At 38.3% G+C, this 27,410-nt stretch overlaps 2 protein-coding genes across 3 annotated transcripts in view; both read right to left on the bottom strand.

Annotated features, from left to right (window-relative positions):
- LOC146489085 (uncharacterized) overlaps positions 1-27,410 on the bottom strand; it is a 311,447-nt gene that overhangs the window by 64,823 nt on the left and 219,214 nt on the right. The gene's annotated exons all lie outside the window — the stretch shown is intronic.
- On the bottom strand, positions 1,336-26,940 carry LOC146489093 (ERO1-like protein beta). Of its 2 annotated transcripts, XM_085105996.1 has the most exons (17): positions 26,752-26,940; positions 23,599-23,715; positions 21,696-21,779; positions 20,068-20,097; positions 19,871-19,939; positions 18,533-18,603; positions 17,293-17,366; positions 12,509-12,629; positions 10,867-10,922; positions 10,039-10,131; positions 9,393-9,476; positions 8,278-8,437; positions 7,372-7,438; positions 6,062-6,148; positions 4,591-4,724; positions 2,797-2,847; positions 1,336-2,124 (listed from the first exon to the last, which is right to left on the bottom strand). In XM_085105996.1, exons 1-17 carry the CDS (start codon positions 26,899-26,901, stop codon positions 2,115-2,117), a joined length of 1,458 nt encoding a protein of 485 aa, XP_084962122.1. In that variant the 5' UTR covers positions 26,902-26,940; the 3' UTR covers positions 1,336-2,114. The 2 variants fall into 2 exon arrangements, with proteins under 2 accessions (XP_084962122.1, XP_084962123.1); XM_085105997.1 differs by lacking the exon at positions 19,871-19,939.

Below are 27,410 nucleotides of genomic sequence, written 5' to 3' on the forward strand. Positions count from 1 at the left end.
AAATCTCGGTTATAAACGTTTTAGGATGATGTATTAATCAGTAAATGACAGAGGCATACCCGGAAAAGAATCCGAGTGCTCCTATCAGGATTCGAACTTAAGACCTTACAATTACTAGTTTGGATGCTCTAGCACTGAGCTACAGGAGACTCGTGGGAGCTAAGGCCATAAATGTTTTGTTGCTATATAATTGAGGAAATTGAACCGCATAGACTGACTTTAATACGAACTTTACGGCCTTCAAATGAACATAGTTGAAAAAGAAAAATTGGACAATCTTTATAGAATAGACTTGACCACATTAGTCGAGCGGATTATTTTGTTAAAACTTGAATTAATTTGCTTTTTCCTAATTGACGTCTTTCTAGATAGTGCGCATTAAAACGGATGAGATTTCGCCCTCGCAACTTCAACCAATGAATGAAAAAAGTCAACTTTTTCACTTCTGTGCGACGCGCTTTATTTCTTGAAGATTTTCTTTACAAAAGTATTTCATCTATTTCAGTTTCTACTATGGGAAACTGGGAAATCATCCTGGTTGTAGAGTGTAGTTTTGAATCGGCTTTCCAAGCCGTGCAACAAAAATGCGCAAGAACAGTGGCAATTTACAATACTAGGTGAGAAAATAAACTTATTCAATGGAACCTGCCCGCACTAAGAAGTCTAAACAAAATGCGTGAACATTTTGTTCGAGGAATAATAACATGGTCTTCTTAATGGAAAGGTGATTTCACTGGGGTGTCCAAGACGAGGTAGGGAAAATCACAATATAAATTAATATTGTTTGCTTTCTTTATATGGTTTTTGTTTATGGTTTGTTCTTTATAGCTTTTGATCTTGGCCTGTTTGGTCTTTAAAATAAATCCTCTAGTGACTTATACAAAGATAAAGAGTCAAATGATTATTTGTTAAAACGAGCAAAAATTGTTGCACGCACGAAACATTTCTTGTGGAAGAAAAAATGTTTACAAACAAGTTAAAAAACATTTTCTGTCTAGCAATAAATGTTGTTCGTTTCAACAAAAAGGAAAACAAATTAAATTCATTTTAAAATTTTATCTTGCGAAAAACAAAAAAGGATGATCCTCTCTAGGCCAAAGCGAGCACTCCCCCCCCCCCCCTAATTTCGCTTACTATTCGCTAAACTGTGACACATAATTTTTTTATGTACCTTGTAGGTTACCAAGGAACCTTCTTTAAAGGTCTGATGGAAGACCTTCCGTGAACATAACTTTTGCGATTTTGGACACACCAGATATGTTATTTAACTTTTGACACTTTAGCAGACTTACAATTGCAATGATTATGACATGACAAGTAGAATATTAGATAGAATAGTTTAGTAAAAATTTTTAATACTTTGCTCAAGTGCGACCCATGCCGTAGAAATATTTGTTTTCTTTCAGTGGCTCTCTGAAAGATTAACCATGGACAAATATAGTATGACTACAGCTGTACTGAGACTAACGTAATCGGATTTACTTCTACATGATATCATTTCTTTCAACTCTGTAGTGTATGTTACAGTGCTAAAGTGAACCCATGAATTTGCCACTGAACGTTAGCCTTAGTAAGGAAATGGTGCCTCTCGGCCTCGTGCCAATTCCCATACTGCAGAATAAATTCTCTGATCCATCATTTGTGTCCCTAGTGGTAGCTGCACAACATTTACATTTTCCTTGCCACGTCTCACCAGGCGTGGTTTTAAATTCTAGATGTTCGTGATTTCGGTTTTGCACTGTCGACAGAATAAAGGCCACAAGTAGCAAGCTTACAAGGTGTCTACTGTACGGCTACACAATAAGAAACAATTTCAACGGAGAGAAGAAAATAACCGACATGTTGCAGTGCACTCACAGCGATAGCAATCTTAAATAACTATATTAGAACTCTTTGTCTACTGTTGCGTACGACTGTTTATCGCAGTCTTTATAGCCCCAGCTACAGCAGTCACACTAAGATTTAGCTTCCCTTACATTCCTAATAAACTGTTTTAAAACTTTTTTGCTTTTATTTCTATTAATTTAGTTCCACTTGCGCTCTTCCCATTGTTACCGAGAGGACACTGGGCCGAAAGGTTTATCAGACGGTACCAGTCCACCCTCGGGTTACTGTTATCTGTGCCTGTGGAAAAGAAGACATCAAAGGTGAGAAACGTCAGGCATAAAATTAGCACCAAAAGGAGAAATCAACTTGAAAAGATTTAAATCTAAACTAAAACAGGTGTTCCGCTCTTTGCCACACAAAGTTCGGGTAACGTCACCTCCTATGACAGAGCTGATTACTTCAACGCGTATGTTCTTTCAGTCACCAACTAAACTAGAAAGATTAGCTCTTTCCTTCCTTTCCTCCCTCTCTCCTTCCCTTCCCTCATTACAATAACAATTACAGTCACAATTTATAAACGCCAAAATCCAAAAGTTCTAAGGCGCTTTACAAGAGAGAGAAAAATTCATTACTTGAACAAGGGTACTAAAAATATGTACACAAAATTGTTCCCTCCATCCATTCCTCCCTCCCTCCCTTCCTGCTCCAGATGACAACACTGGCTGCGGTCGAATTGGAGTGAACACCGCTGTCTACCAAATGATATAGTTTTGTCGCCCGAGTTATTCTCTCGATGATTCAAACAACAGAATTGTTAACTCTCTAATGCGACCGGACCGTAGCCATTAAGAAGTCCCTTCTGCACAATTTACCAAGCGTTTCAATATGACAGAAATTACGGAATTGACAGAAAAGAAAGGTAATTTCTAACTTGCTAAGAAATAAAAAGGGAAATGAGCAAACTCTCACCCGTGTTCCATTGATTTGAACTGCTGTAAATAATTGACACTGCTAGACAACCTGTTACACAACAGACAGAAACGGATAACATTAATGCATGTCTGGGAAAAGATTTGACTTAACAGAGCAGTCTAGCTATACAGACTGTATGTTACGATTTCGTGAGCTTTCAGCATTTTACCTCTCTTTTCGAAATTGTATGCAATCCCGGTCTTTGCAAGGCCCCGTTTGTCACTTGAACTGCTTTAAAAATTGATGAATTGACTGATGAAGAAGGGGGGGGGGGGGGGGTAATAAATGTTAGGGAACTTGATTTTAAGGTCACTGAGAATTACACTTTGACGTTAACAAGTAATAAAGGGTACGGTTTACGTTTAAAATCTTACTTCTCTTATGAGACGGTGTCATAATTATTAATAGACTTGCTACAAGTCGACTTCTTAAGACGCTGAACAAGAATCCACTACTAAGGACTTAAAGAACGTCTAGTATAATTAACAATTATTCACCAAAGTGGAGGTAAATATCCACTTTCACCGACACTGAGGTGAATAATTGTTTTAGCATATACCACACAAGCTAAATAACTAGCGGGTCAAAAAATTCCTTTATTTTTGACAGTATATCGACAAATGGTGGGAAATTTTAAAATCTCGCGCCCCGCGCGGTAAGCGATTTCTTGTTGTAGAAAGTTCCGTCTCGCTTTCTTGCAAACAATGAAAAACTTTTCGAGGCACTTATTTAGTTGCTAAGGTGTCATTTCTTCAATTGTTGTGTGAAGTTTGTCTTGATTTTGAAACCATGCTGCGTAACATTAGATGTTTCATTGTTTATATTGTTATTATAGTGCTGAGCAGTTTTCGTAAACAAGGCATTGTAGTTTCATTTTTCGCCTTAGAATACGAGGTTGAAAAGATTAAATAAGTTACCATTTAATGCCGTCAATCTAAACTTTGTTGCCATTTTTGTATTTTCTGTAACAGCTGCCTCGTTTATCTAAATAAATTCCTCTTTAGTGACCGTGGCGAAACAGGAAGCCATCTTGTTTCTCTTCAGTTGCTTGGAGGTCAATAGTACTTGGCTGATCACCTCCGAGCTAGCCAATCAGCGCGCGCGAAAGGCACTATTCACTTGTGTGGTATATACTAATAACTGATAGTGCGTTTTCCTTCTATTTCTTTTTCATCAAAACTTCATCTTGAACTCCCCCCTCCCCCCACCTCTTCTCCCCCTGCTGTGTTCCCTGGTAGTTTGGTGGCCTTTTAAAGACATTCTTGCATAAGCTTAGCTAATACAGTATGATCTGATTTAAGCCGCAGAAAGATTTAGGAGACGAAATCTTATTTCCGAAATTTAGGAGCTGTTGAATGTTTTACGAAGACGCTAACTGACCTTACTTCGCATTTTCATTATATATTTGCCCCTCCGAACACAAAAGGAATCAGTTTTCCAGTGTCACGAAAGTTTGAGCTAACATTTTGCGGAAGAAAACTTTATTTTATTTAAAACTTAAAGCAATTTTTTAAAGGCGATCAAGTCCTTCGGAACGTATCCACCTAAATGAATGGTAATGGTTACTTTATTTATACACGGTAACTGAATCCTTCAGCAAAGATTATAAAGAGAAAAACCAAAACCATCCCTAACTAAACTAACCTAAAATACTATTAACCAATCTGTTGGTTGCACGAAATAAGTTTGTTTGTGTTACATTTGAATCAACCTCAAACCTTTGACCACTACGAACAGCAGCGCCCTGCAAACCTAGACACTATACAAATTGATGTTTTTTGTGTATCATACCTCCCGAAAGCGTTGAATAAACTGACGATCTCTGTTCTTTTTAGGTGAAATTGACTGTTCTTAGCGGTGAACTTTCCCTCATCAAATTCATGACCAGAGAAAAGAATTTTTAGCGCAGTACCGTGGCCTTGAACCTGTAAAGAGCAGAAAACAAACGAAGAATAAAGATTTGTGTTATTAAAGAACACGCTTTTTTAAGGTACACATTTTCGGGCAGTTGTAACGCCGGGTTTTCCGCACGTTGTCTCGGATAGCGTTGCCAGGCAAGTAATAAAAATGTAAATAAACAAACAAACAAACAAATAAATAAATTATCATAGCTCAGCGTTTACAGCTCATGGTGTTAGTGGGGCCGAACATTTAAATTTCATCGGCAAACAAATACTCCAAATAATAATCGAACATAACTTTCAGACCAGCTAGCTATTTCCAAGCGCGGCTGAGCTGTTGGACATCGGGAAACAACTCCAGCAAGCGGCCAGACCAGTACTCGACGTCCAGCGCCCTAAATCCCTCGGAAACGTCGTACGACATTGAAGCGTGTACTCGAACACGTCCCTGCAATGGCCAAATCCGAGCGACACAAACTCCAGCAGTGTGCAATATTGACTGCAAAGGCCAGTGAATTCAGTGTTGGAAAACGACTGCACAACAGTGGCAGGAGTAGGACTGAATCACACTTACGATGTACATGTATTCTCTGCAATCGTTGCAACAACTTGATATACAATGCTACGTTATGCTGAATGTTCACGCGTACATGCATCTTAGAAAGTCAGACGAGACCAAACAGTTTAAACAAATGGATCAAGCGTGTTCGGTTTTACACCAGGCAGCCTTACGGAGGAAGAGTGAGAATCACTGGACCCATCTTGTACCTGTTTGGTGTCATCCCACAAACTTCAAAATGACATTTTATCGGGGTCAACGCAACTTCTCGTAGATCCAGGTATTTGTCTGTTCAGTTTCATTTTGGCTTATTCTCACTGACCGTTTAAGCGGTTTCAACATTTCCTTCGACATGCGTTCAACACAGTTGTTGAATCAAACGTCGAGAGCGTTTGAACAGGTCGTTCAACATCGTTGAAAGTGTAAAATTTGTTGAAAGCTTGTTGAAAGCGTGTTCAATCAAATTGGTTTAAATTTTCATTCAACATTGCTTCAAGATTTCCTTTGTTCTTGAAAATGTTGAATGGCGTTGAAGCCGTTTGAACACTGTCACTCGGTCCATTCAAAATTTGCCCAACTTCCATTCAACTTTTGTTGAACGGAAGTTGGCAAAATGTTGAAACCGTTTCAGTAGACGGGCTTTCAGTAGTACGCACTTGGGAAGAGAGAAACTGTGTGGAGTTAGGTTTCCTGTCTTTTTTATAAGACATTGTCCCGCACAACCATCTTACGAGTGAATGAAGGCTGTAAAGAAGCTCTCAGTCTGAAAGCGAAGGAACTTGGATCTTCATGAAGTACGTACCTGAAGCTTGCCCCACAGACGACACTTGTCACACCCTACACAATCCATGATACGAGAAACGTTCCTAAAATGAAGCTTAAATTCTTCCTGAAAAGCGGAAAATACAAACTCAATGAGACGCGTGCACTGATCGAGAACACAAGGCTAAAAACAGACTATAGTTAAATCTTTTTTAATCGGCTACTATCGGTGCCAAAAAAGACGTTGACTCGGGGATAACTAACCTGAGTATGATACTCCGATTAGGGGAAGAGATACGTTTATAGCAGAGGCAGCGCGTATGGCTGAGAACTTAAGGACGGTGCCTACCAATACAGAGGTATTTTTGCGCAGTTTGTGACTATGCGGGAAAAGCAGATCGCATAGCAAGGGCTATTGGAATCCAAAACAAACTTGGGGGCAACCTTTTTATTTTTGAGAGATACAGCAACAATAATTCTAAAAAGCGCTAAAATACATGTACAAAGCGATGTATGGCATATTTTCCTAAACTGAAGATTAATTATCTCTGAAAAATCCATGGCTACCCCCAATTTTCTTTATGGATATCAAGAGCACTTGGTAAGTTCTGCTTTCTACGCATAGTTTTAAACCGCACAAAAATATCCCTGTATTAGCAGGCACCATCCAGAGGAAACCCAAGTATCTCAAGAACGTCTGCGCAGTAACAAAAGTAGGCACCATCCTTAACCAAACGGGAGATTTAAATGATAGAGAGTGGAGTTCGGATGTGAGAGGAACGCCATGTACCCCAGTCAACCCAATCGATGAAAACAATAATACAAAGTAATCAACAGCAATCTTTATAAAATTCTTATTCACGAGCTTGTTTTCTTCTTCACTGGGAGCGCAGCGAACCGCACGGAACCAGCTTTGTCACGATCTATCGTTTGGGCATCGACTCGTTCAAAGCAATCGATTAATTCATTAATTAGTTTCTCAATAATTTGGGAAGAGAAAACAAGGGTCATCACTACAGTGAAGAAGGTTTGAGAATGCGATCTCAATTACCATAAAAAATGGTGAATTTTGCGTTGAATTTCACCAAGAATTATTAATGGTTTGAGAAGGTACAATATATAGAACTCTCGAAAGAGTGTTTCATCTCAGTCCCAAACACCTCGAGGTCTGTTGCTGTGCCTCCTTTTTCCACCCACTTCTCGGCGTTTGAAAATCGGATGAAACACTCTTCCTCGTGTTTGATATATTACCTCACGGTTGATTGCTATAGTTTGGTATGAATTGGTCGATTGCTTTGTCATCGATTGGGATCGAGGGCATACTCACCAATGCAATCCTTTTATATGTACCTTAAGTCGCTGTGCACTTGCGGGGTCCTGGAACATCAGCTTTTCATCAAAAGTGCTTGGACAAGTTCTGTAGAATGCAAGAAAGAGGAACCCTGTAAACACAGCAACTGAAAACGGGAAGCAGGACAAGTTTGGAATGACAAATTCTGAATATTGAGAAGGTCAGCTCTAAAACTACGGAGGCGGCTTGGCCTAGTGATTAGGGTGCTAGAGGTCCCGGGTTCGAGTCCCGCTCAGACCACTTGGATTTGTTTCACGGTAGCCCCGTTTTCAAATCCAAAGCCACACTTTGTAAATAGCCAACTCGTTTGCCCTCCACTAGTTGGGATTTTTAACATTTGTTATGTTCAGTTTGTATATTTATGTTTACTGATTTGTAGAGTCCCTAATTAGCTCCACACCCCCAACTTCTAACGGTAAATAAAGGTGGGGACATGAAGCATCTAGTGGTAATGGTACTTATATACCACATTTTCTATTTACATATTCAAATGCGGTTTACATTACTTCAGTGCAAGGGTGAGATCGGACATCAGCATATGTCCATTAGCGACCTCATCCAACCCACACAACCCATGAAATCATGAAATAGAACAAACACCAGACCAGCACACCGGGAACTCCATGCCCTACTCTTTGCGATCTAGCACAGCTGGCAACGGCTACCACCATCCCAATCACAAACAAACAAGCAAACAAATAAAAGAGAAAAAGAATTCTGTCGTATGCTGGCTTGTCAGCTTTTGGGTAGAACGAATACTCGTCAAGTTGTGGACGAATTTGAGATTAGTCAAGGCAGGCAAGCAAATGGTCAAACTGTGCCATTCAAACGCGGGTCTCAGTTTACCCAGGCAAGGATATTGAAACACCCTACATGCATTCGTCAGGTTAAGTTGTTGCCCTTACTTTGACTTTGCTAAAAGAGCTTGTACAAGTTCCTGTACTTGCAAGTCATCTTCGTAGTCGCCGGTGTAGAACTGTTCTTGTTCCCAGAATGGCGCGGCCTTGGTGATGGCCCTTAGAACCACAGTGTACGCAAAGTAGAGATTCTTTAGCCATGTTGGACCTGCCAGTTAAAACATTGTAACCGGTTTTATTAAGTTTTCACAGCACAAACAAACCCTTTGTGAGATTACTAAAAAGCTTTTTCAGTTTGTGGAAGAAACCTTGAAGTGTGATCAATCATACGGAGAAGTGTCTACCCGGGTAGAGTTTATTCATTATGCTAAACAAGGGAGTTAAGACATTTCTTTCATAGCGTTCGTACTCTTTTGGGTTTTTAAAAATCCATGACTTAACAGTATTTTACAGTGTCAAAATGCGCAGTATTCATTTGTACTTAGTAAAAATCTGTTTCTTGCATGGTATAGGTTCCTTTTCGTCTTTTTAAATTGTTAATCTTCTTCTTTTTTTATTCCCTAAAAGAATGCGTTCTTAGTGATTTTTCTCCATAAACATAATTTCCCATGTATTTCCATGTCCCACAATTAAAATCCATGACTTTCCAGGCTTGGAAAACAAAATCACAAACTTCCATGACTTTCCAGGTTTTCCATGACCCGTACCGTGACGAATCCTGTCTCAGTAGAGCAATAAGCAGTACATATACATCCATTTACTTTCCGAGCTGATTATAACATTAAAATAAAATTTGAGTGTCTGGATGAGATCCTACAAATTACTGTTATAGTTGTAACTTGCTGTTGCTATAAAGTTTGACCACACACAAATGGAAGCTATTCAACGGTACTAGTTCTTTCGAGTGGTGTCACTTCCAAAGCTGTACAAAATGGTTTTAACGTTGGAGTCTAGGGAAGAAATTAAAGTGTGGCCATTCAAATGAAAGCTTCTGAGCAGTACTTTTCTATGGTGCTTTTTATTATGTTGTACAAAGTGGTTTTAACGTTTGATTCTGTGAATAAAATCCTGACGTGACCATGTCAAGGAATGCTATTGAGCAGTCTCTTCCGGATTGTGGTTACCGTAATGTTTATCAATAACGAATAAAGGCCGCTATTTACCTTCACCGTGTGTAGTTCCGGGGTCAAATCGTCTTTTGAACTCTTCAAGGTTTATGCCCCATCGTGGTTTCATAAAACCATTGCCTAATAAAAAATTAACGAAGAATTAATAAGCATGATGAAAAAGTTTACTCGTTAAAAACTCAACTGAAATCTTTGTTTAACTTTAAACTGTGCCAACCTAACTGCACGTAGCACACGCGTGAGAAGATGAAAATTCTAGGGGCAGCTGTTGATTTACATGTAGTGGGGTAATGAAACTAATTCAGGTGATAATTAACTTGTAGTTTGAACATTTACCACTTCAAGGCCATTGGAGTTACAGCCTGTGAAGAGGCTCCCTACAGTGTGTACCCCACTTGGGAGCCTGGAGGGTGTATCGTGTGCCTCGAAACTGTTTCCTTTTAGGTCCACGAAGTGGACCGATCACGTCATATCACGTGACAATCACTTTACTTGTTCTTCACAACTGCCATATTGGAAAAGCTAACAATATTCAAAGTCGGCGCGAGCACTTTGCCCCCCACCCCCCCCCCCCCCTGCCTACAAACGATGGTTGAAATAAGTAGTGTAATCATTTCAGCAGGCGTGACTCAGTACTACCATCACAAAACAACAAAGCAATTTACAAAAGACTTTTACTCACCTTTAAACAGGTAAAGTGCAGACAAATGGATATTTATGCTGGCATGAAGCCCAGACATCAGCCGATAGAAAACTCGCTTCTCGAGGCACATTTCTGTCAAATGAACACAAGCACATTGTTCTTAACGAGACAAAAGGGCCGTTTACACGACAACTAAAAAAATGGTACGGACTCGCTGAAAAGTGGTACGGTACCCATTATATTTGTAAAGCAATACCCGTACTGTTTTGGGTCCATAGGCGCCTATGGACCCAAAACAGTACGGCTATTGCTTAACAAAAATTACGGGTACCGTACCACTTTCCAACGTGTCCGTACCAAGTTTTAGCTGTCTGCTTAGCATTTTTAAAAAGTACAAAAAACGCCAATTGACCTTCACTGCGTTAATTTTAAATTTTGATGAAGGCCAGGTAACGAAAATCTATCCACGCTGCTGAAAACAACAGCTTAAAATTAGTAAATAGGCCAAGTTTGAAGGCGCTATCTTTTAAACTACATGTAGGGCAGACTGTAGATCCTTCAATTCACGAAAATTTATAGACGTTTGTATCGATGGAAACGGGCAAAACTTGCCTGTTTCAATACAAAACCCCTTAAAATTCGTAAACTTAACAGAACTTTATCTTCGCTATTATAAAAGACAACACTTTCAAACTAAGCTATTTTACGTAATTTGAAGATGTTCTTTGGAATAACATCAACGGAGGTTCGTTATCTGGCTTGCACCAAAAATTAAAATTACCATGACAAAGGAGAATGCTTGTAACTGATATTTTGCACACTGTGTACATAATTTATTATAATAATAATTAACACAGCAAGACTTACGTCCAACGTTCTTTGAAGTCACGACTCCATAGCTCTTGCCATATGGAGTGGTCGGTCTGAAAAAACAACAACAACAACAACAACAACTGTGTTAATTTTATAACTTATGAGCCAAATGTTTTGCTATGATGTAAGACCTTTGGACAGAAACGAGAGTGATATGTGGGTTTGGTTCGTTCTTGGTTCTCGTCCTTGTTCCAAGTGTAAAGTATGGTGCCTACTCTTGTTACTGCGCATACGTTCTGCGCATCTCGATATACTCGGTTTCCTATGAGTGGTACGTACTAATACAGGGATACTTTTGCGCGGTTTAAAACTATGCGGGAAAGCAGAACTTAGCAAGTGCTCTTGGTATCCAAAAAGAAAATTGCAGGTAACAATGCATTTTTCAGAGATAATGCTTCAAGTTGGTCCAAAACAAACAAACGTCATTCATTGAATTGTATTTCACTGCTTTTTAGAATAACTGTTGCTTAATTATCTCCAAAAAAAATACCCCGCTACCCGCAATATTCTTTCTGGATTCCAGTAGCCCATACTAAAATCTACTTTTCCCACAAAGTTATAAACTGCGCAAAAATACTTCTGCATTAAGGAGGCCTCGTCCTTATCAATCGCCCTCGTTAAACAAAGTTGATTGATTGAATGATTTATTTACTTACGCAATAAAACAATTTTCTTGCCGATCTTGCGGAATATCACCTGATCTTAGCCAGCTCGACCTTTAGCTGGCCTTGTGGGATAAAAAAAAGTATCAGGTGATATTCCGGAGGATTTTGCTCCAGGACACTTGTTAGATTTACCCAGCCATCTGATTACAAAGAGCTTATTTTGCAAAATTCACGGATTTATTTCTATCATGTTCGTGATGGCCATGGCAAGATAAAAAATGCAACTCGAATTTCCACACTCATAAATGTGGTCACATTATGTTATTGTTTTCCCGAGAGTTGGGGGGAAACTAAACTCACTGTCTACCATGGGGCCAGTAATTAAGTGTTTTGTTATAACTCCCAACTAAAAAAATAGAACAAAATAGTTATATACGGGTGTCACCTTACGACTTTATTGTCTTTTTTTGTTAATTATTAACATGAACGTCTAATTTGGGGGCTGAGGCTGAACGTTGGTCAATTGAAATTTTTGGCAATTTGAGTCTGAAAAAGCTCTTAACGAGAATAAAATAATAATGTTCTTATACTTTTAATAGTCCTGAATGAAAACAAAAAAATTGGTCCGACACAAAATGTGATGTTCAATTATATACCAGGCATGCAACAACAAATACATAGTTAATGTTAAAATGCGTCCCTTTATCATTTTGGTTAATTGAACTGTACAGACTGCAGGTTTTCATGCATTATTTTATCCATATTTATACTGTTTATTTTAAAAACATTTGGTCAAAATAAAACTGTTCTTAACTGACTCTCAGCGTGGGTGATGACATGTTCTTAGTACAGTATGTTGTTAAATCTAAGTTGATCCCAGCCTCTTATAGAAGAGGTTCTTATAGTCATGTAAAAAAAAGTGTATTGGTCAATTGTTCCTTTTTACATAATCTTGAATCAGGCTACAGCATTACCCTCCAATAAACATGCACCAGCCACCTAGAGGGGGTCTTAGGTGTATATTTACATACTTGAAACAGTTCTCCTTGTAAATGTTGTTCCATACTCTCTGAGCAGAGAATCCTGCATATCCCGTGAATTTTTCAGGGTTCCGCAGCAGGTCCACATATTCCATCCCTGATGAAGATTCATCTGCAGGCAAAATGCTGATGCATGAGGCACAAAATAAAACTAAAAATCTCTCTAATATAGTCCCCATATAATTCATTTTAATTCCTCGCATTAACCTCTTACTAACCGAGCGCGAGGGCCGTACTGGGGAATATTGGCCCGAGGTCGTGACAGTACGGACCGAGCGCAGCGAGGTCCGTACAAAAACGACCGAGGGCCAATATTCCCCAGTACGGCTCGAGCAAGCTAGGTTAGTAAGTAGTTTATTATATGGCATCATTTCTTTGGCCGAACGGACACTTCCGGTTGTTTCATTCAAGTCAACTTCCGGCGTGATGTCAGCGATGTGAGGGATTTTTCCCGCTTTTGATGATCATGACGCGAGCATCACAGAAACGAAGAGAACGATTTATAACACGAGTTCTAAAACACTTGTGTGGTTTATTTTATGCTGAAAAGATCAAGCATCTGCTGACTTAAGAAAGGGAAAAAATCACAAAACAGGAAATCAGCGGAATTTGAAAATGTAAAGTTTACAGAGTAAAAAAAAACTGACTTCTTGTGAGAAGAAAGGTCGACAGTCAATCATCGTCGTCACTTTCAATAACAAGTCGACGCTTTTTTTCGGTCTGTACAAATTTCACATTTCCATGAAAGATCTGGAAAGTGCAGCCACTGATGGAACCAATGTTAGCTCCTGCAAAGACCGGAGCGGAGGAGGATAGTAGTGGATCCACGCTAGACTTCATCATGGAATTTACGGCCGTGCTGGTTAAGGCGTTTTCACTGGAAGAACACGAGGCCATTTGAAGGTCTTGAACACTTGAAACCGTCGATTCTTCACTACCGGAATGGGCCCTGCTGAGTGTTAACGACATTCTTCTTTGATGAGTGGAGCTTGCCGACTTGTACGACTGGAGACTTTCCGTGTTTTTGTGGCCACTGAGCTGAGCAACAAAGTTCTCGGGAATATCAGCATCGAGCAGCCTCGAGATACACGTTTTACGCACTGAGTGGTTGGTAATTTGTTTTCCCTCTCTTTGAAGACCAGCTTTTTGGGCTGCTGTGGACAACAATTTCCCGATTTCATTCTTTCCTAGAGGCGACTTCATGTACCAAACATTATCTTTCGAGCTTCTATTATGCCGTACTGCTAAATAAAATGGGGACTCTGGTTTGTTCATTTCTACTGGTCTGTGGCTTTTGAACGTTTTGTAGAACTTCACTGGACATCGTTCTGTCTTGGTAGCGTAAACCTTTGGTTGAAAAGCCCTTCGGTGACCTTTTTCTTGACCATGACGAGTCTTCGTGCCTCGTTCTGCAAGCCAAACAAGCATTTCTCCACCATCTTTATCTTCTTGGAGCTGAACATCTCCCCAGCGCAGCTTTCGGCTTTCGTCTCTCGCCCGAAAACCGAAGTGAAGAGACAAGAGCCACCAAACTGTTCGCTGCAGCGAAACTGGATTGTGATCACCAAATTCTCCTTTTTTAAAGAGAGCATCTTCTTCATCGTCTTCGAGTGCCGTGGCAGCTTGCGGTTTGTTACCTTTACCGTGTTCATGAACAAGCGACTTGCGTTTCGCAGAGAGAACTTTCCTCGACTTTGCAAAGTCCTTGTCCTTCAATATGTTAACTGAAGAACCTTTCTCACTTAAATATCTTTGGATACTTCGTTGAAAACCAGATATGGTGTCTGGTTCGTACTCTTCTCCATTTTTCTTCTGGATATTCATGAAGAACTTGCACAGGAGGTGGTCAAGTTCGGGCGCAGGTAAGCTTTCGACCGTTTTTCCACTCATGCCAATTGTTTCCATGTAGCGCGGGGAGAGAGTGTTCATGTCCGTTGTAGTTTTCTTGGTAGTATTGGCACTTTTCTGGTTCTTAATAAAGCCTTCTATTTCCTCTTGGCTCTCGCTTATGCGGTTTGCCTCGATGCTCGTCTCATCGAAGTCTTTGTCTGGATAATAAAACTCACTTGGCGAGTGTTCGAATTCTTCGTCGTCTTCCATGTTGTCAGTTAGACTCAAACTAAGAAACAGTTACTTTTTAAAATTCTATTTTGCTTTTACCAAGGATTTTAACGCATTTTTTCTTACTTTTTGTGTTTCGCGCGGCTTTGAATTTCCCGGGAGCAAAAAAAATACACAAACGGACCGTTTCCATGGTAATGGTCCGTACTGTAAAATCCCGACCGAAAATTAGCCAATGAGAGCGCACCATTTGACCTAAGAATTGCTTGCCATATAATAATAATTATTACTAAGCTCTCGAATAACCTCCCTGTAACCCTTTAAACCCTAACAATGATCAGCATCAAATTTCTCCTTGTAATATCAATGTTTATTCAACTCCATGAGGCCATGAGAATTAAGGATATGATCACCCAAGGTGAATTTTCTTGATATTATTAAATAAATATTATCGTTAATAACTTCTCGACAGTACTTTTATAAGAAAAGTATGGGGACAAGATGCATGTAGGGGAATTTGTTCTTTGACATGAGGGATTAAAGGAAATTTTCAAGTCTAAGTCACAAAAAAATTAATCTTTCAGCTAGCATTACTTGGATGGTGAAACGAAAGTTCCTTGGAGATGCGTGACATTTGAAAATGTTATCAGATAGGATTGATATAAATAAATATCAAAAAGTGTCAAAAATAGTTTTGGAAAAAATGCAGACGTTTCAGGCATATAACCCTTCTTCAGTGTGGAGAAAACCATTAAAATACGCTACTGAACACACGCACCCATATGAATAGTAACGCGCATTACTTGGGCCTGCTAGTTCTGTACTGACTGTCTCCGCCCCCCCCCCCCCTCCCCCACCAAATTTTAAAACCCCTACGCATCCTTAAAGCTTACTGCCCTTATTTATCAGTTTATAATCAGGGATGGTGACTAACGTTTACCTCACTGACACTACCAAAAACAACATTTTCACTGGCCAGAATTATCATCCATATAGTTTCACTAATTTCTTTTAATAGCAAAGGGAGAGCTGGGAGGGAGGTCCTCAGAGTCATGGGATCATTATCAAGATTAAAAAAAAATATCTATCCCACTGCACTCACAAACACACTTCCCACTTCACACATCCCCCAAAAAGGCAAATAGTAAAATACTTCATTTTTTAGTAATTCATCTACATGTAATCATTCTAAGGCAGTAAAAACTCTGTTAACAGCCTTTGTTTTAGTTTCTCTTCTAACAATTTGCTTTCAATTGTCAATTAATTTAAAGTAATTATTTTTAACTGTAAAGGTTTTTTCTGTCCTGTACTAAAATGCTTTAAAATTACTACTACAGTGGAACCTCGATTTAACAAAGTCGCTGGGGACCGTCCAAATTTGTTCGTTAAATCGAGGTTCTATTCCATACATTTTACTGTAACTTTGGCCGGGACATAGAATATCGTTCGTTATATCGAGGACTTTGTTAAATAGAGGTTCGTTAAATCGAGGTTCCGCTGTAGCTAAAACTGACATTTTACTAGTCTGTGACCATTTGGCTACCATTAGTCTTGAGCCTTGATAATCTATTTTCTTGCTTATTGATTTACTAATTTTACTTATGTAACAACATGTATAATGGTTTATTGAACTGAGTGGAGCGCAATTTGGTCTGAAATCATACCCGTGAATCAAAATCGAACAAGCGCGCAGCGCGAGTTTGATTTGAAATTTATCACAAGTATGATTTCAAACCAAAATTGCACAACACAAAGTTCAATTACTACTTTATTACACCTATTTTGAAATCACACAGCTTTATTGTCAACACTAACATTTTATTTTTGTTATTTCATTTCCATTTTGATGGGCTATAAAAAGAATGCGATTAAGACCAAAAAATAGTGTGATGTGGGAATAAATCGCACTGTTGAGAGCCAATCAGATTGCAAGGATCACCAGTGATTTCAAAATAGGCGTAATAAAATAGGTAATTATTTTATTCTGACCACAAGTATTAATTTGTACTTATCTCTACTTTAGTTTGTACTGTTCTTACTATACACAAAAATAATAATAAGAAGAAAATAAAATCAATTTTGTTTAATGAGGGTGACACTTAACAATCTGTTATGACTGACAAACCTGCAGCCCTCAGATTCTAGATCAAATTAGAATTTGGAAATGTTGGTTTTTGCATGAGGAGAGGGGGACACCTACATTGGAATTGTACACTGTACAAGCAAATGAAGTAATACTGAAGTAATATACTACCGGTCATATTTCGGATTATATTTGTTTAAGATTCTACTTTTAGCTCTTGAAGCTCTTCACGGGTTAGTGCTGTCATACATTTCTGATCTTATTAGAATTGAGCCAATCCTCCGATCCGCTGACGGAATTTTACTTTGTGTACCACACTGTACAGAATATTTGTTACCCTTGGCGACCGTGCCTATCCTGAGTGTCAACCCCAAAAGTGTGGAACGAGTTACCTGCTAAGATAAGGGGTGCTCATACTGTTGACTGTTTTAAGAAACTTTTACATGTAACAACACTTTATTTTGAAAACGCGTATTTTTCTTAAGTAACTGGCTTAAGATCTTAGTTCTTTATGATGTAATGTGTAGTTCATCATCTTGCCATAAAAAATTGGGAAATAAATCATAATTTATTGTGTGTTTTTATTAAACTTAATACTGACTCATAGCATTCAATATTACTTTGGACTCACCATCCAACTCACAAAAATTATCCTCAGCATCATCATGAGCTTGCCATGCTTCAAACGCATGTTTATCCTCGTCACTGCACAACAGAAATGTGACCACAGTCAAATAAATTACCCATCTTTGAGGAAAATTCTCATTTATCAAGAAGAAAGGTTAGTTAAAGTCATTGCCTAATAAATGCTTAAGTTTATTTTCTCCTTTCCAACCTTTAGCTTATCTAAACATGATGACACTGTATGCGTGGAAGACAATTCACCTTTTTCGCAAGCTATAGCAGCTGTGATCAACTGAACACCTACATTGTATTGTAGCCTGATTATCTGATGGTCCAAGATTGCTGGCTATCACTGACCTCAGAGGAGGAGTGGTAGCAAGTGACCTTGGACCATCTGAAAATCAAGCTACACCAGTAACTTGCCCACGTTTTGTCGTAGCAATATTTGTCTGTGTCTCTGATTGTCCATTTAAAATACATATTATTCAAAACAAACAATCTAGCTGTTCGCCGCACCCTTCGAAAATTATCTTCGGCCGTTCAGCCAATCACAGCAAGCCATTCAAAGTTTTCTTCAGCTTCTTCATGTTAATTGAATCATCACACTATACATGTAATTATACGCTGAGTCCTCAGCTAAGCAAATTACTGACAGAGAGTTAGCCTCAAGCCCCAGTTGTTCAGAGCAGGGTTATTTAAGGACGGTGCCTACCTTTGTTACTGCGCATACATTCTGCGCATCTTGTGATACTCCGGTTTCCTATGGGTGGTGCCTACCAATACAGGGATATTTTTGCACGGTTTAAAGCTACATGTATGTGGAGAAAGCAGAACTTTTGGGGTACCAGAGATAATAAAGCTTCAATTTGGAAAAAGAAAATGCCATACAGTACATTGCTTTGTACATTTTACTGCTTTTTGAACAATTGTTAATAATAATTATTATCTCTGAAAAATGCACGGTTAACCCTACTTTTCTTTTTGGATTTCAATAGCCCTTGCTAAGATCTGCTTTTCCTCCATGGTTATAAGCAGTGCAAAAATACATTTACATGTACTTCAGTATTAGTAGGCACCCTCCTTTAACTAACCAAGGTACAGTGTTATTCAACTTAACTATAATAATAGAAAAATTATCCAAAATGTCAAATTACTGATGTATAGAGGGGCTGTACCCTGGGCCAGAGTTTGGAAGTTATTAACCTAGAATGGCATGTATGTACAGTTTATGTGTTATAGGTCTTTACCTTATGGTATTATCAATTTCACCAAGAAGAGTATCGTTGTCTGTCGACTGGCATGTTTCCCCTTTTTTGCCCTGTTAATAAAATATTCACACGGATCATTAATTAATGGTACATTGAACATAAATTATTACAATACAGTCAACCCTTGCCTTGCGGACACCTCACCATTAAAGGGACACCCCGATAATATGGACAGTAGCTAAATTCCCGGCAAAAATAGAGTACAGACGTTTGGCTGAAATAAATTCCCGCTATTACAGACTTTTGCTATTAAGGACACTTACCCGCGTCCCAAGCTAGGCTGACCGCAATAAAGGGAGTTGACTGTAGTCACATTCCATTTTTTTTTTAAAAAAGACAGTCATTCAATAATATACATGTACCTGTACAAAGTTATGCGAACTTTATTAATATGTATCTTCAAATAAACCCTTAAGTTTAGACAGTAATAACTGTGCAAGTTTATACCATTGATATGCACCTCCTATGTCAGCAAAACTCTATAAAATTTTTATTATGCATGCAATGCAGATAAAAGAGAAAATAATATTTAAAAGCCTTTCTTACGCGTAGTTTATTGCTCTCTGTTGTGTGCTAAGGACTACACACAAGTCATACAATTAAGTCACGTCATCAAAAAAATCAATGTTGTGTTGGCACGTTCACAATATACACGTCATGTTGTGCAGGGGAAGCAATTTACAGGGGAGCAGGGATGGCAAAGTCGTCAGAGCACTTCCCTCGATCCCACTAATCTGGCCCGTGTTTGATTCCCGGCATTGACGCCATATGTGGGTTGAGTTTGTTTTCGGTTCTTGTCCCTGCCCCAAGGGTTTTCTCTCTCCATAAAAAGCTGTTGACATTTCCAATTTCAATTCGACCCGGAAACACTGTGAACAAGTAGACACAACACGTATATGGATATGCCACTGAAATTCTCACTTATTTTATTTACCATACACAAGTACTGTAGATGTTGAAAAAGACATGTCTACTACATGTACATGTCTTTTGAATTTATATTATTTTAATCTTACTAGAGTTGATCGTAAGAAGTAAAAATGACTACAGTGTTTGTAATAATTATTTTCTCAGTTACATGTACATATATGTACATGTTTATGAATGTCATGCAAAATCACCTTTATGGTCATTAAATGTGACTATATTTTTTTATTAACTAGGAAATGCTGTCAGTTTATTTAAGAAGGTAATTTTAATAAATACATGTACTTTATTACATGTATAATCAACATCGAAGAAAAACATCCCAAATCAGAATAAAAAAGGTTTTAAGTGTTAGATCTAATCACATAGCAATGTTTCATCACCTTTTACCTTACTGTCAGACTCTGTTTTATGTATGCCGTTCTTACGTTTAACACTTCTATTAGCTTGCTGCTGCTCCTATACAAGTTGGATTAAAGTTTAGTTAATGTTTTAATTCGACAAAAATGTGTCTGAAACTGGAAAGCATACATCTGTGCATGTACAATCAGGTAATAGCATTTACAATCTGATATCTTATAGCATACCGCAGCTTTGATGCCTTCTGGAAGTTCTTCCTAACATAAACAAAATCAATAAACGAGTCAAAAAGGTTTCTCCACAAAATTATTATGTTTATAATACAGTGTACATGCCACAAGTAGGCATGTAAAAGATAAGCATCCGAGGGTCAGGGAGATCACAAGTCTTGGACCACAAAGAAAAAAAATCTGAGTTTGTATAATGGGTAATCACAACCATGACATACATGTACTGCACACTGTATTTTTAAATAAACTACATATAAATAAAAGTTGATAATTAAATTTTGTTTACAATGCAGTGTTTGACACTAATGCTTGCCCGATTGCCCGGGGCAAGTAAAATGATTCAATGGGCAAGTAAAACTACGGTAAAAGTTGCCCGATCGGGCAAACAGATGTTTTGCTCCTGTCCACAGTGTGTCCAGCAGGAAATAAAGCGAATTGAAAACTCTTTGCTGTCAATTTATTTATTGTGTTAATATGGGTACCTACCTTGGGATATTTTCATACCCGTTAGCCGTAGATTGAAAAAAGATACATATTAGTTTGAACAAGATACAACGAAACGAGCACGAAACACTGTGCACCAAATCGTGGCCGCCATGTTTTTTTAACCCGCAAAGAATGTTGGTAAATTTACCGTACCCAGGCTCCAAGCGGCCAAATTTACGCTTCGTATTTTCCTGGGAGAAACGGCGAGCCAAACGAGCCGGCGATTTTTTGGGCAACCAAAAAATACGCTAGGCAACAAAAAATAGAGACCTGGTTGCCCAAAGGGCAATTTAGCAGGAAAGTTAGTGTCGAATACTGCAATGTACTCACTTTTGTTACTGATACATATAAAATGGTTTAAATGGTATTGATTGAAATTTGTGACTGTGCTTGTTTCAAAAACAGGCGAGAGCAATTAAATTGGATGGGGTATTCAAACTGTACATGTATCTCAGAAGCACTGGGGAAAATATTTCCTTGCTTTGAATAGGAAGTAGCCTTCCAAACTTTATAATCATGTAATTTGATCTGGTATTTCATAAAGTTGCCTGGATGACAACTGCCATATTGGATTTTTTTTAACAAGGCAGTACAAGCCATTGGCATGCACACACAGGTTTAGTTTAGTGCATTATGGGGTGACTTCACTATTTGACTTTTGTAGCAATAAATGGAAAAGCCAGTTGTAAAAATAATACTAAAAGCTAGATGTTTGAACATGTTACATGTAAGTCATCAATTTCCCAACAGGGGTAGAATAGCTTGAACTTTAGGATTCCTCATGCCTACCGGCCTTTAGAGACATGTAGTTTCAGTAACACCAGTACCGTGGCAGCTCCTGTCCTGTGTGGCCCAGGAGCAATAATTGCATTTCCCTGTGGGAGTCTAGTACTACTCAACCCCACACCCCATCCCACCGACTGCCAATAATTAATTGTAATAAAATGTATGCAGTGGGCAAACATTAACAAGTCTTCCTAGTTAATTACATGTAGCCCTTTAGGGTTGAAATGTCTGAACTACCAGCTGATTTCACAGACCACATCCTGTGTTTGTTTAATGAGAGCATACATGTATGTGCATCTATACTGAATATCATAACATCGCAAAGTAAAAAATTATTGACATCCTTAACTGACCTCTTTGCACGCTGCTACAGAACAATCTTTCATTGCACATGAACCATCATCAGGCCAAAATGGGCATGGCCTGTTTAGATTAACCTGCCAGATAAAGATTAAACAAACTGATTCATTAATTTTTATAAACAGCAGTACACTGGCTGACTGTACATGTAAGTCCTCACCCAAAGAGTGCTCAACAGTAGCCACAGGAGGGCCACAAACCAGACACACAATTCAGGGCTCAAAATTATTTCCGGCAAGTCACATATAATTTCTGGCCGGTCAAATTTATAACATAAATAACTCTTAAAACAGGGGCCCATGAAGCAAAACTGGCGTTACATATTTTCAAAAAAGTTGTTGCTTAGAGCTTATAGCACTTTAAAGCACTCATAGTCAACAATAAAATAAATTACAGTGGCAAAATGAAAATACATGTAAGCTCAGTTATGTGTATTAAAATTAAAACTACTGTAACTAATAAATTAACTAATAAAAGTGAAAATATTTTTCATTGTGTGACTGGAAGTGCGTGAACCCTGAAGTCTGTTTCATTGCACAAAATTAATTGTAAACAACGGTTGTAGTTGCATTTCACCCAGGATTACAGGTCAAAGTTCCACAATACACAGCGACTTGCTACATACTGATAACAACTGAACAACATGGAAATTTTAATTTCTTTCATCTTCAATACATGTACAATTGAATGTGACCAGTCAACATGACCAGCAAGACGAAAGGTTGACTGGTCAACTACCCAATCATTCCAGACATTGTCCGTTGACCAGCCATTATTTCCAGCCGTGCAAGTTGCAACATATCAGCCCTGCAATGCTGCTTACAGAGTACTGTACCATGATCAGTATGAGAAGTAACCACCACTACCAAATCACAGCTACATGTAACCACACATACTAAAATTCTACATATATATGTACATGTACATGTACTGTACACATGGCATGCAATTATTGGTCAAACTCAATTGCTTTTTCAAAACAGGATCCACATCAACTGAAGGTGATTACAGTGTCACTGAAAGACAGATTTCATGAAACAAACAACCTCATTTCTCAATAAAATAATCATACTTTTGAATTTCAATTTTAAACATGAGTACATGTGTATTTAATGCCAAGTGGGATATCATCATCATCACTCTTCAGACCAGAAGGCACATAAGACCAACCTCCACAGCAATCTTCCTAGTTTGGGTTGTGATATTAAATAAATGTACTACAGTACTCTCGTGCAAAAAGAATGCAAATGAATTTTGGTGCTTTTCGACGAAATAGAACAAAATTTTGGGTGAAACAATATTTCATTTGAACTTTGTAGAATTGTTGAAATGTCTATTGTCTCAGTGAAAACAAAAATTTGTGCTACTCTTCGAAAAGCCGCATAATTATTATTGTCAACACACTTGGTTTCTGTAACATTGAACTTTTTACAGGACAGGATCGTTTTAAGCCCAGTGCCTAACCTTCAACATGGTGGATCAGTAGGTTGCTTAGTCTGGCCTCCACACTTCAGCCTCTCCCACATGATTGACCCTACCAGGAGACAATGCTCCCCCTGGCATAGCTCTAGGGATCACTGAGAGCTAAAGTTCTGTATCCCAACCATAACAAGGCCGGTTCCAATCCACCAGCTGACTGAATACAGTAGCTAATTGGATATGCAGTCAAACAAAGGACACAGTTTTCTTGGACTGCAAGCACACTGAGTCTCACAACATTTTCAAATTTCTTGAACATTTTACAAGAAAATTGGACATGTCCAATGACCAAATGTCATATCCAGCACCGCGTATGTATGCAACCCCACAGGCAAGCTTGAACCTTTCAACACCTAGATTCTCATCAGTGTACACAACAACATGCTCTTAAACCTTAACATAAAATACTGTACCTACCCTAAAGAACTTGAAGAAATTTTTCTTGATCAGTTCACTCATGACAGGATAAATTTCCTTGTTTATCTGATCAACAGTCTCTACATCACAGCAACATTCTTCAGGCTTTCCTGATAACTACATAACAAAAGTGAAACATTAAGAATAACAATTATTAAAATGTACATCAAGTAATAATTACTATAAATTAGTAAGGCCAATTCTAAGAAAAAGTACAAGATTATTAACGTCTGTCACGAAAAGTAGATTAAGCTAGAAGTCACAATGCATGCATTTTACTACAAGGGGAAGTTATTTTTATTATTATTCTTAACAATAATTATCATTATTGAGCATCCTTGGGGCCAGAAAAAGTGTCCGCTTAAGAGAGGTGTCCACTTATAGGAGGTCAAAAATGTAGTGTTTGAATATAGCTGACAACATGATCAAGTGTCCGCTTACGAGAGGTGTCCGCCTATGGAAGGTGTCCGTAAGCGGAGGAACTGACCGTATTCCACGAGCGCACGTTGATATGCCATGGATATGAGATGATAGGTAGCGTCTCATATCCAACAAGCGTGAGTGGAATAATAGTTTTATTACAGACAATCACAAAACATTGCTAGATCTTGCTGATTTCGCTTTGCAATCTGAACAACCAAAAGACAATTTAATGGTCGCTATTTCTCGGGTCTGATATAATGGTTCACATTCCATGGCTGCTAAGCCAATCAAATCCCTGGAGTTGCATTATAATTATGGTCCAGTTTTTAATAAAAGAGTTTTGATGCAATGAACGGTGTAAAACTTGTGTTGTGATTGGTGGAGCGGAGTTTGTGATTAGAGTAAAGACGCACGATTAAGTCATCGAGTGGTCTGACCAGCCCACGACGTGATCAGAGTCTAGAGTCCAGCCCAAGTGACTGGTCAACAAAGTTTTGCAAATTAATTGTTCTTGCGAGCAGCAGGCAAACAAAGGCAAATTTTCTCAAGAAAGGAAAACTGTCATTCAAAATATTGGATAAAGACCGTTGAGAGTGACCTCAACCAGGTTAAAAAAAAAAACTAGCACTTTGTTGTGACGTGAAAAGGAAGGAAACATTTGCCCAAATTTGTCGCCGAAAGAAATTCGGTAATGGCGAGTAATTGATTACAAATCACAGTGTAGCGACTGGAATAAAGGTTAGTTGTGAAAATATTTAGTGAAATTCTTTCGAATTATACTCTAGTTGAGGGGATCACAACTACGTGTGTGTATAAATGGTCTTAAATTTTGCTTCAAAGTTTTTGACTCAACTAAGTCAACGCGATGCTTGCTCACGAAATGTGGTCAAAAGTCTTGGTTATTGTATGAAACAAATAGATTTGATTTTGCCATGGGTCTGTACTCTGATAACAGGCAGCGGACGTCAAAACCTGGTAAGAACATCGGTCACACTATTCACCTAACTGGCTCGTAGTGTACTTCTTTGTTCTCACCACGTTTTGATGTCATCCGTGCGTTATCAGAGTACAGATGCATGGCAAAATGGAATCCATTTGTTAAATACACCATATCAAACTGCCATTAATTTGTGTTTTTTTCTTTTTACAACAACATGAAAAAAGTATGAGCGGAATTGGCTTTATTTTCTGTTGAGAATGCACTAACGTGTACGTTAAAACTGACATCATTCTTATTGTCTGTACTCTTATAGACAACAGCTACATGTATGAGCTAATCAGCGAGCAAGAATTTTGACAGCTGTTGAAAAATTTAAAAAAAATTAACATTCCTTTAATCTCGGTTACAGTCAAACCCCTTTATTATGGACACCAAGGGGACAGGGATAAGTGTCCGCAATATAGAGGTGTCCGTTTTGGAGAGATTATATGGATTTCAGTCTCTCAGGGACCAAGTGAACTGTCTGTAATAGAGAGGTGTCCGTATCAAAGAGGTGTCCGTAAGGAGAGGTTCCACTGTACACAAATATACATGTTATCATTCATTGTTAGTATTATCATTATTACTATTATTATGATGATGATACAGTATAAAATGCACAGATACACTCAATTGAAAAAAAAAACGTGTCATACAAAGTTTGAATCATAACCAATGTGGCCTGATGGAATTATGGGAGATCCTATTAGCATGTACATATTACGTGTTTTTTCTCTTTGTCCGTGAGAATTTACATATAAAATTTTAAGCTCTAAAAACCCTTTACATGTACAATGCTTTTATTTTCTATCAAGAAATATGCAAATAAGCTCAACAGGTCAAAAGTTTCCCAGAAAGTTGTTGGGTCTTATCATTCATGGTTGGCATCTTTTACCTGACATCAATCCAGTGTAATTATACAGCAAAATTTAATATTTAAACAGCTGAAGAGGCTGAGCAAAGGAAGACTAAAATCAGAGATTTGCCAAAGTTACATGTACATTATTCCAATGGGTGAATTCAAAACGCTCAACATCAAAAATGGACAAAAATAAGTTTTGGAAACACTTTAATTAATTAAATTCTCATCTTGTTGGCAGGAAGTGATACATGTACAGGTACAGGTCACGGCGTTAAATTACGTATTGTTATAAGTCATCCAATGACTTGAAAAAAAAAACTAATTTATAATCTACGTAGACAACAAACCTTTACCAAAGCAAAATCTGGGCATACAAAATTAAGACAGCCAATTTTATCATGCTCAACAATTGTACCTTCTGATAATCGGATAGATCTTGGACGGGATCGGTATTTTGAAAATCCAAGCTCGTATATTGGCTCGACATGTTTCGAACTTTGCGACAGAAAAAGTTCTTTTGTTTTAGCAGGTATTTTCATGTTTTAACAATAACTTGCGCGTAGAAGTGAAGGTAATTTTGACGCGTATTAAACGACAGAAATGAATGGATCACCGGCGACAAACGCGTTTGTGTTTTCAAGCACCCGTCGTACGTCGGATTAAATTTTCAAAAAAATACCAAACGACGAACATGTTATTTAGCTTCCACATCGTTGCAGAGAGACAACCACCGAAGTCTTAGGTCTTGCGTGGATTAGGTTGTTAACATTAAGACCAATTAAAATAAATGAAAGTCAAGATTCAACCGAGTCGAAAGCTACAAAAGCAACTGCAAGCTCCACAAAGCGAACCAATCACTCAGTGGGACCCCAACACTATTTGGACTCACCTCGCAAAAACATCCCTCAGTGGACGAATCAGACAATCCAGGCCTCACAAAGTAAACCAACCAACACACCATTAGTAGAAAATACCCATTCATATTGGGAGAATTCCGAAGGACAGGCAACATGTTTTTAAAAATTTCATCGCGAGTCATCGCAAGGAAATTTTTCGAGGTTCGCGGCACAGATGGCGCATGCGCCACTGGGGTGTGCCGCGCTACAAAATGTGGCTGATGTGGATTGGCTCATCAAAGCAATTACCGTTTTGAACAGGTGTTCAAAGGTCTTCAAACTAATTTTGGCACAGGAAATATCCACCCAAATATATACTTCAAATTTCTCATCAATAACTTTACCTATTGCTATAATAACTAGCGTATTGAAAATTCTTGGCTATTTTAAATCGAGTCCACCTCAACAGCTACAAACAATTGCAACTCTATCGGGGATAACTTTAATAGAAATCAATAAATGCCTATATACGTGTATATATGTAGTAGCAGTACTTTATATCATTATAAGTGCCAACAACGAAAAAGGGAAATTAGGGGCTTGAGCCTTTGAAAAGTGTATTGTAAGCAAGTTTCCATTTGAAAAAGGGTGTGTGGTAATTTTATTGCGGTACTGATATTGGTTTTACGCTATGTGCAAAATAAGTTTAATT

This window comes from Pavona decussata, unplaced genomic scaffold (genome assembly GCF_977016875.1).
Source record: "Pavona decussata unplaced genomic scaffold, jaPavDecu1.1 SCAFFOLD_6, whole genome shotgun sequence".
NCBI lineage: Eukaryota > Metazoa > Cnidaria > Anthozoa > Scleractinia > Agariciidae > Pavona > Pavona decussata.

What these genes read in the sequence shown, in the direction of transcription:
- LOC146489093 (XM_085105996.1), bottom strand. Translation starts at nt 26,901, where the DNA reads ATGACTCGCGATGAAATTTTTAAAAACATGTTGCCTGTCCTTCGGAAT. An exon ending in CAGAAGGCATCAAAGCTGCG is followed by an intron (nt 19,940 to 20,067) that starts GTATGCTATAAG and finishes CAACTTGTATAG; the next exon opens with GAGCAGCAGCAAGCTAATAG. An exon ending in GTCTGTGGGGCAAGCTTCAG is followed by an intron (nt 4,725 to 6,061) that starts GTACGTACTTCA and finishes TGCTCTTTACAG; the next exon opens with GTTCAAGGCCACGGTACTGC.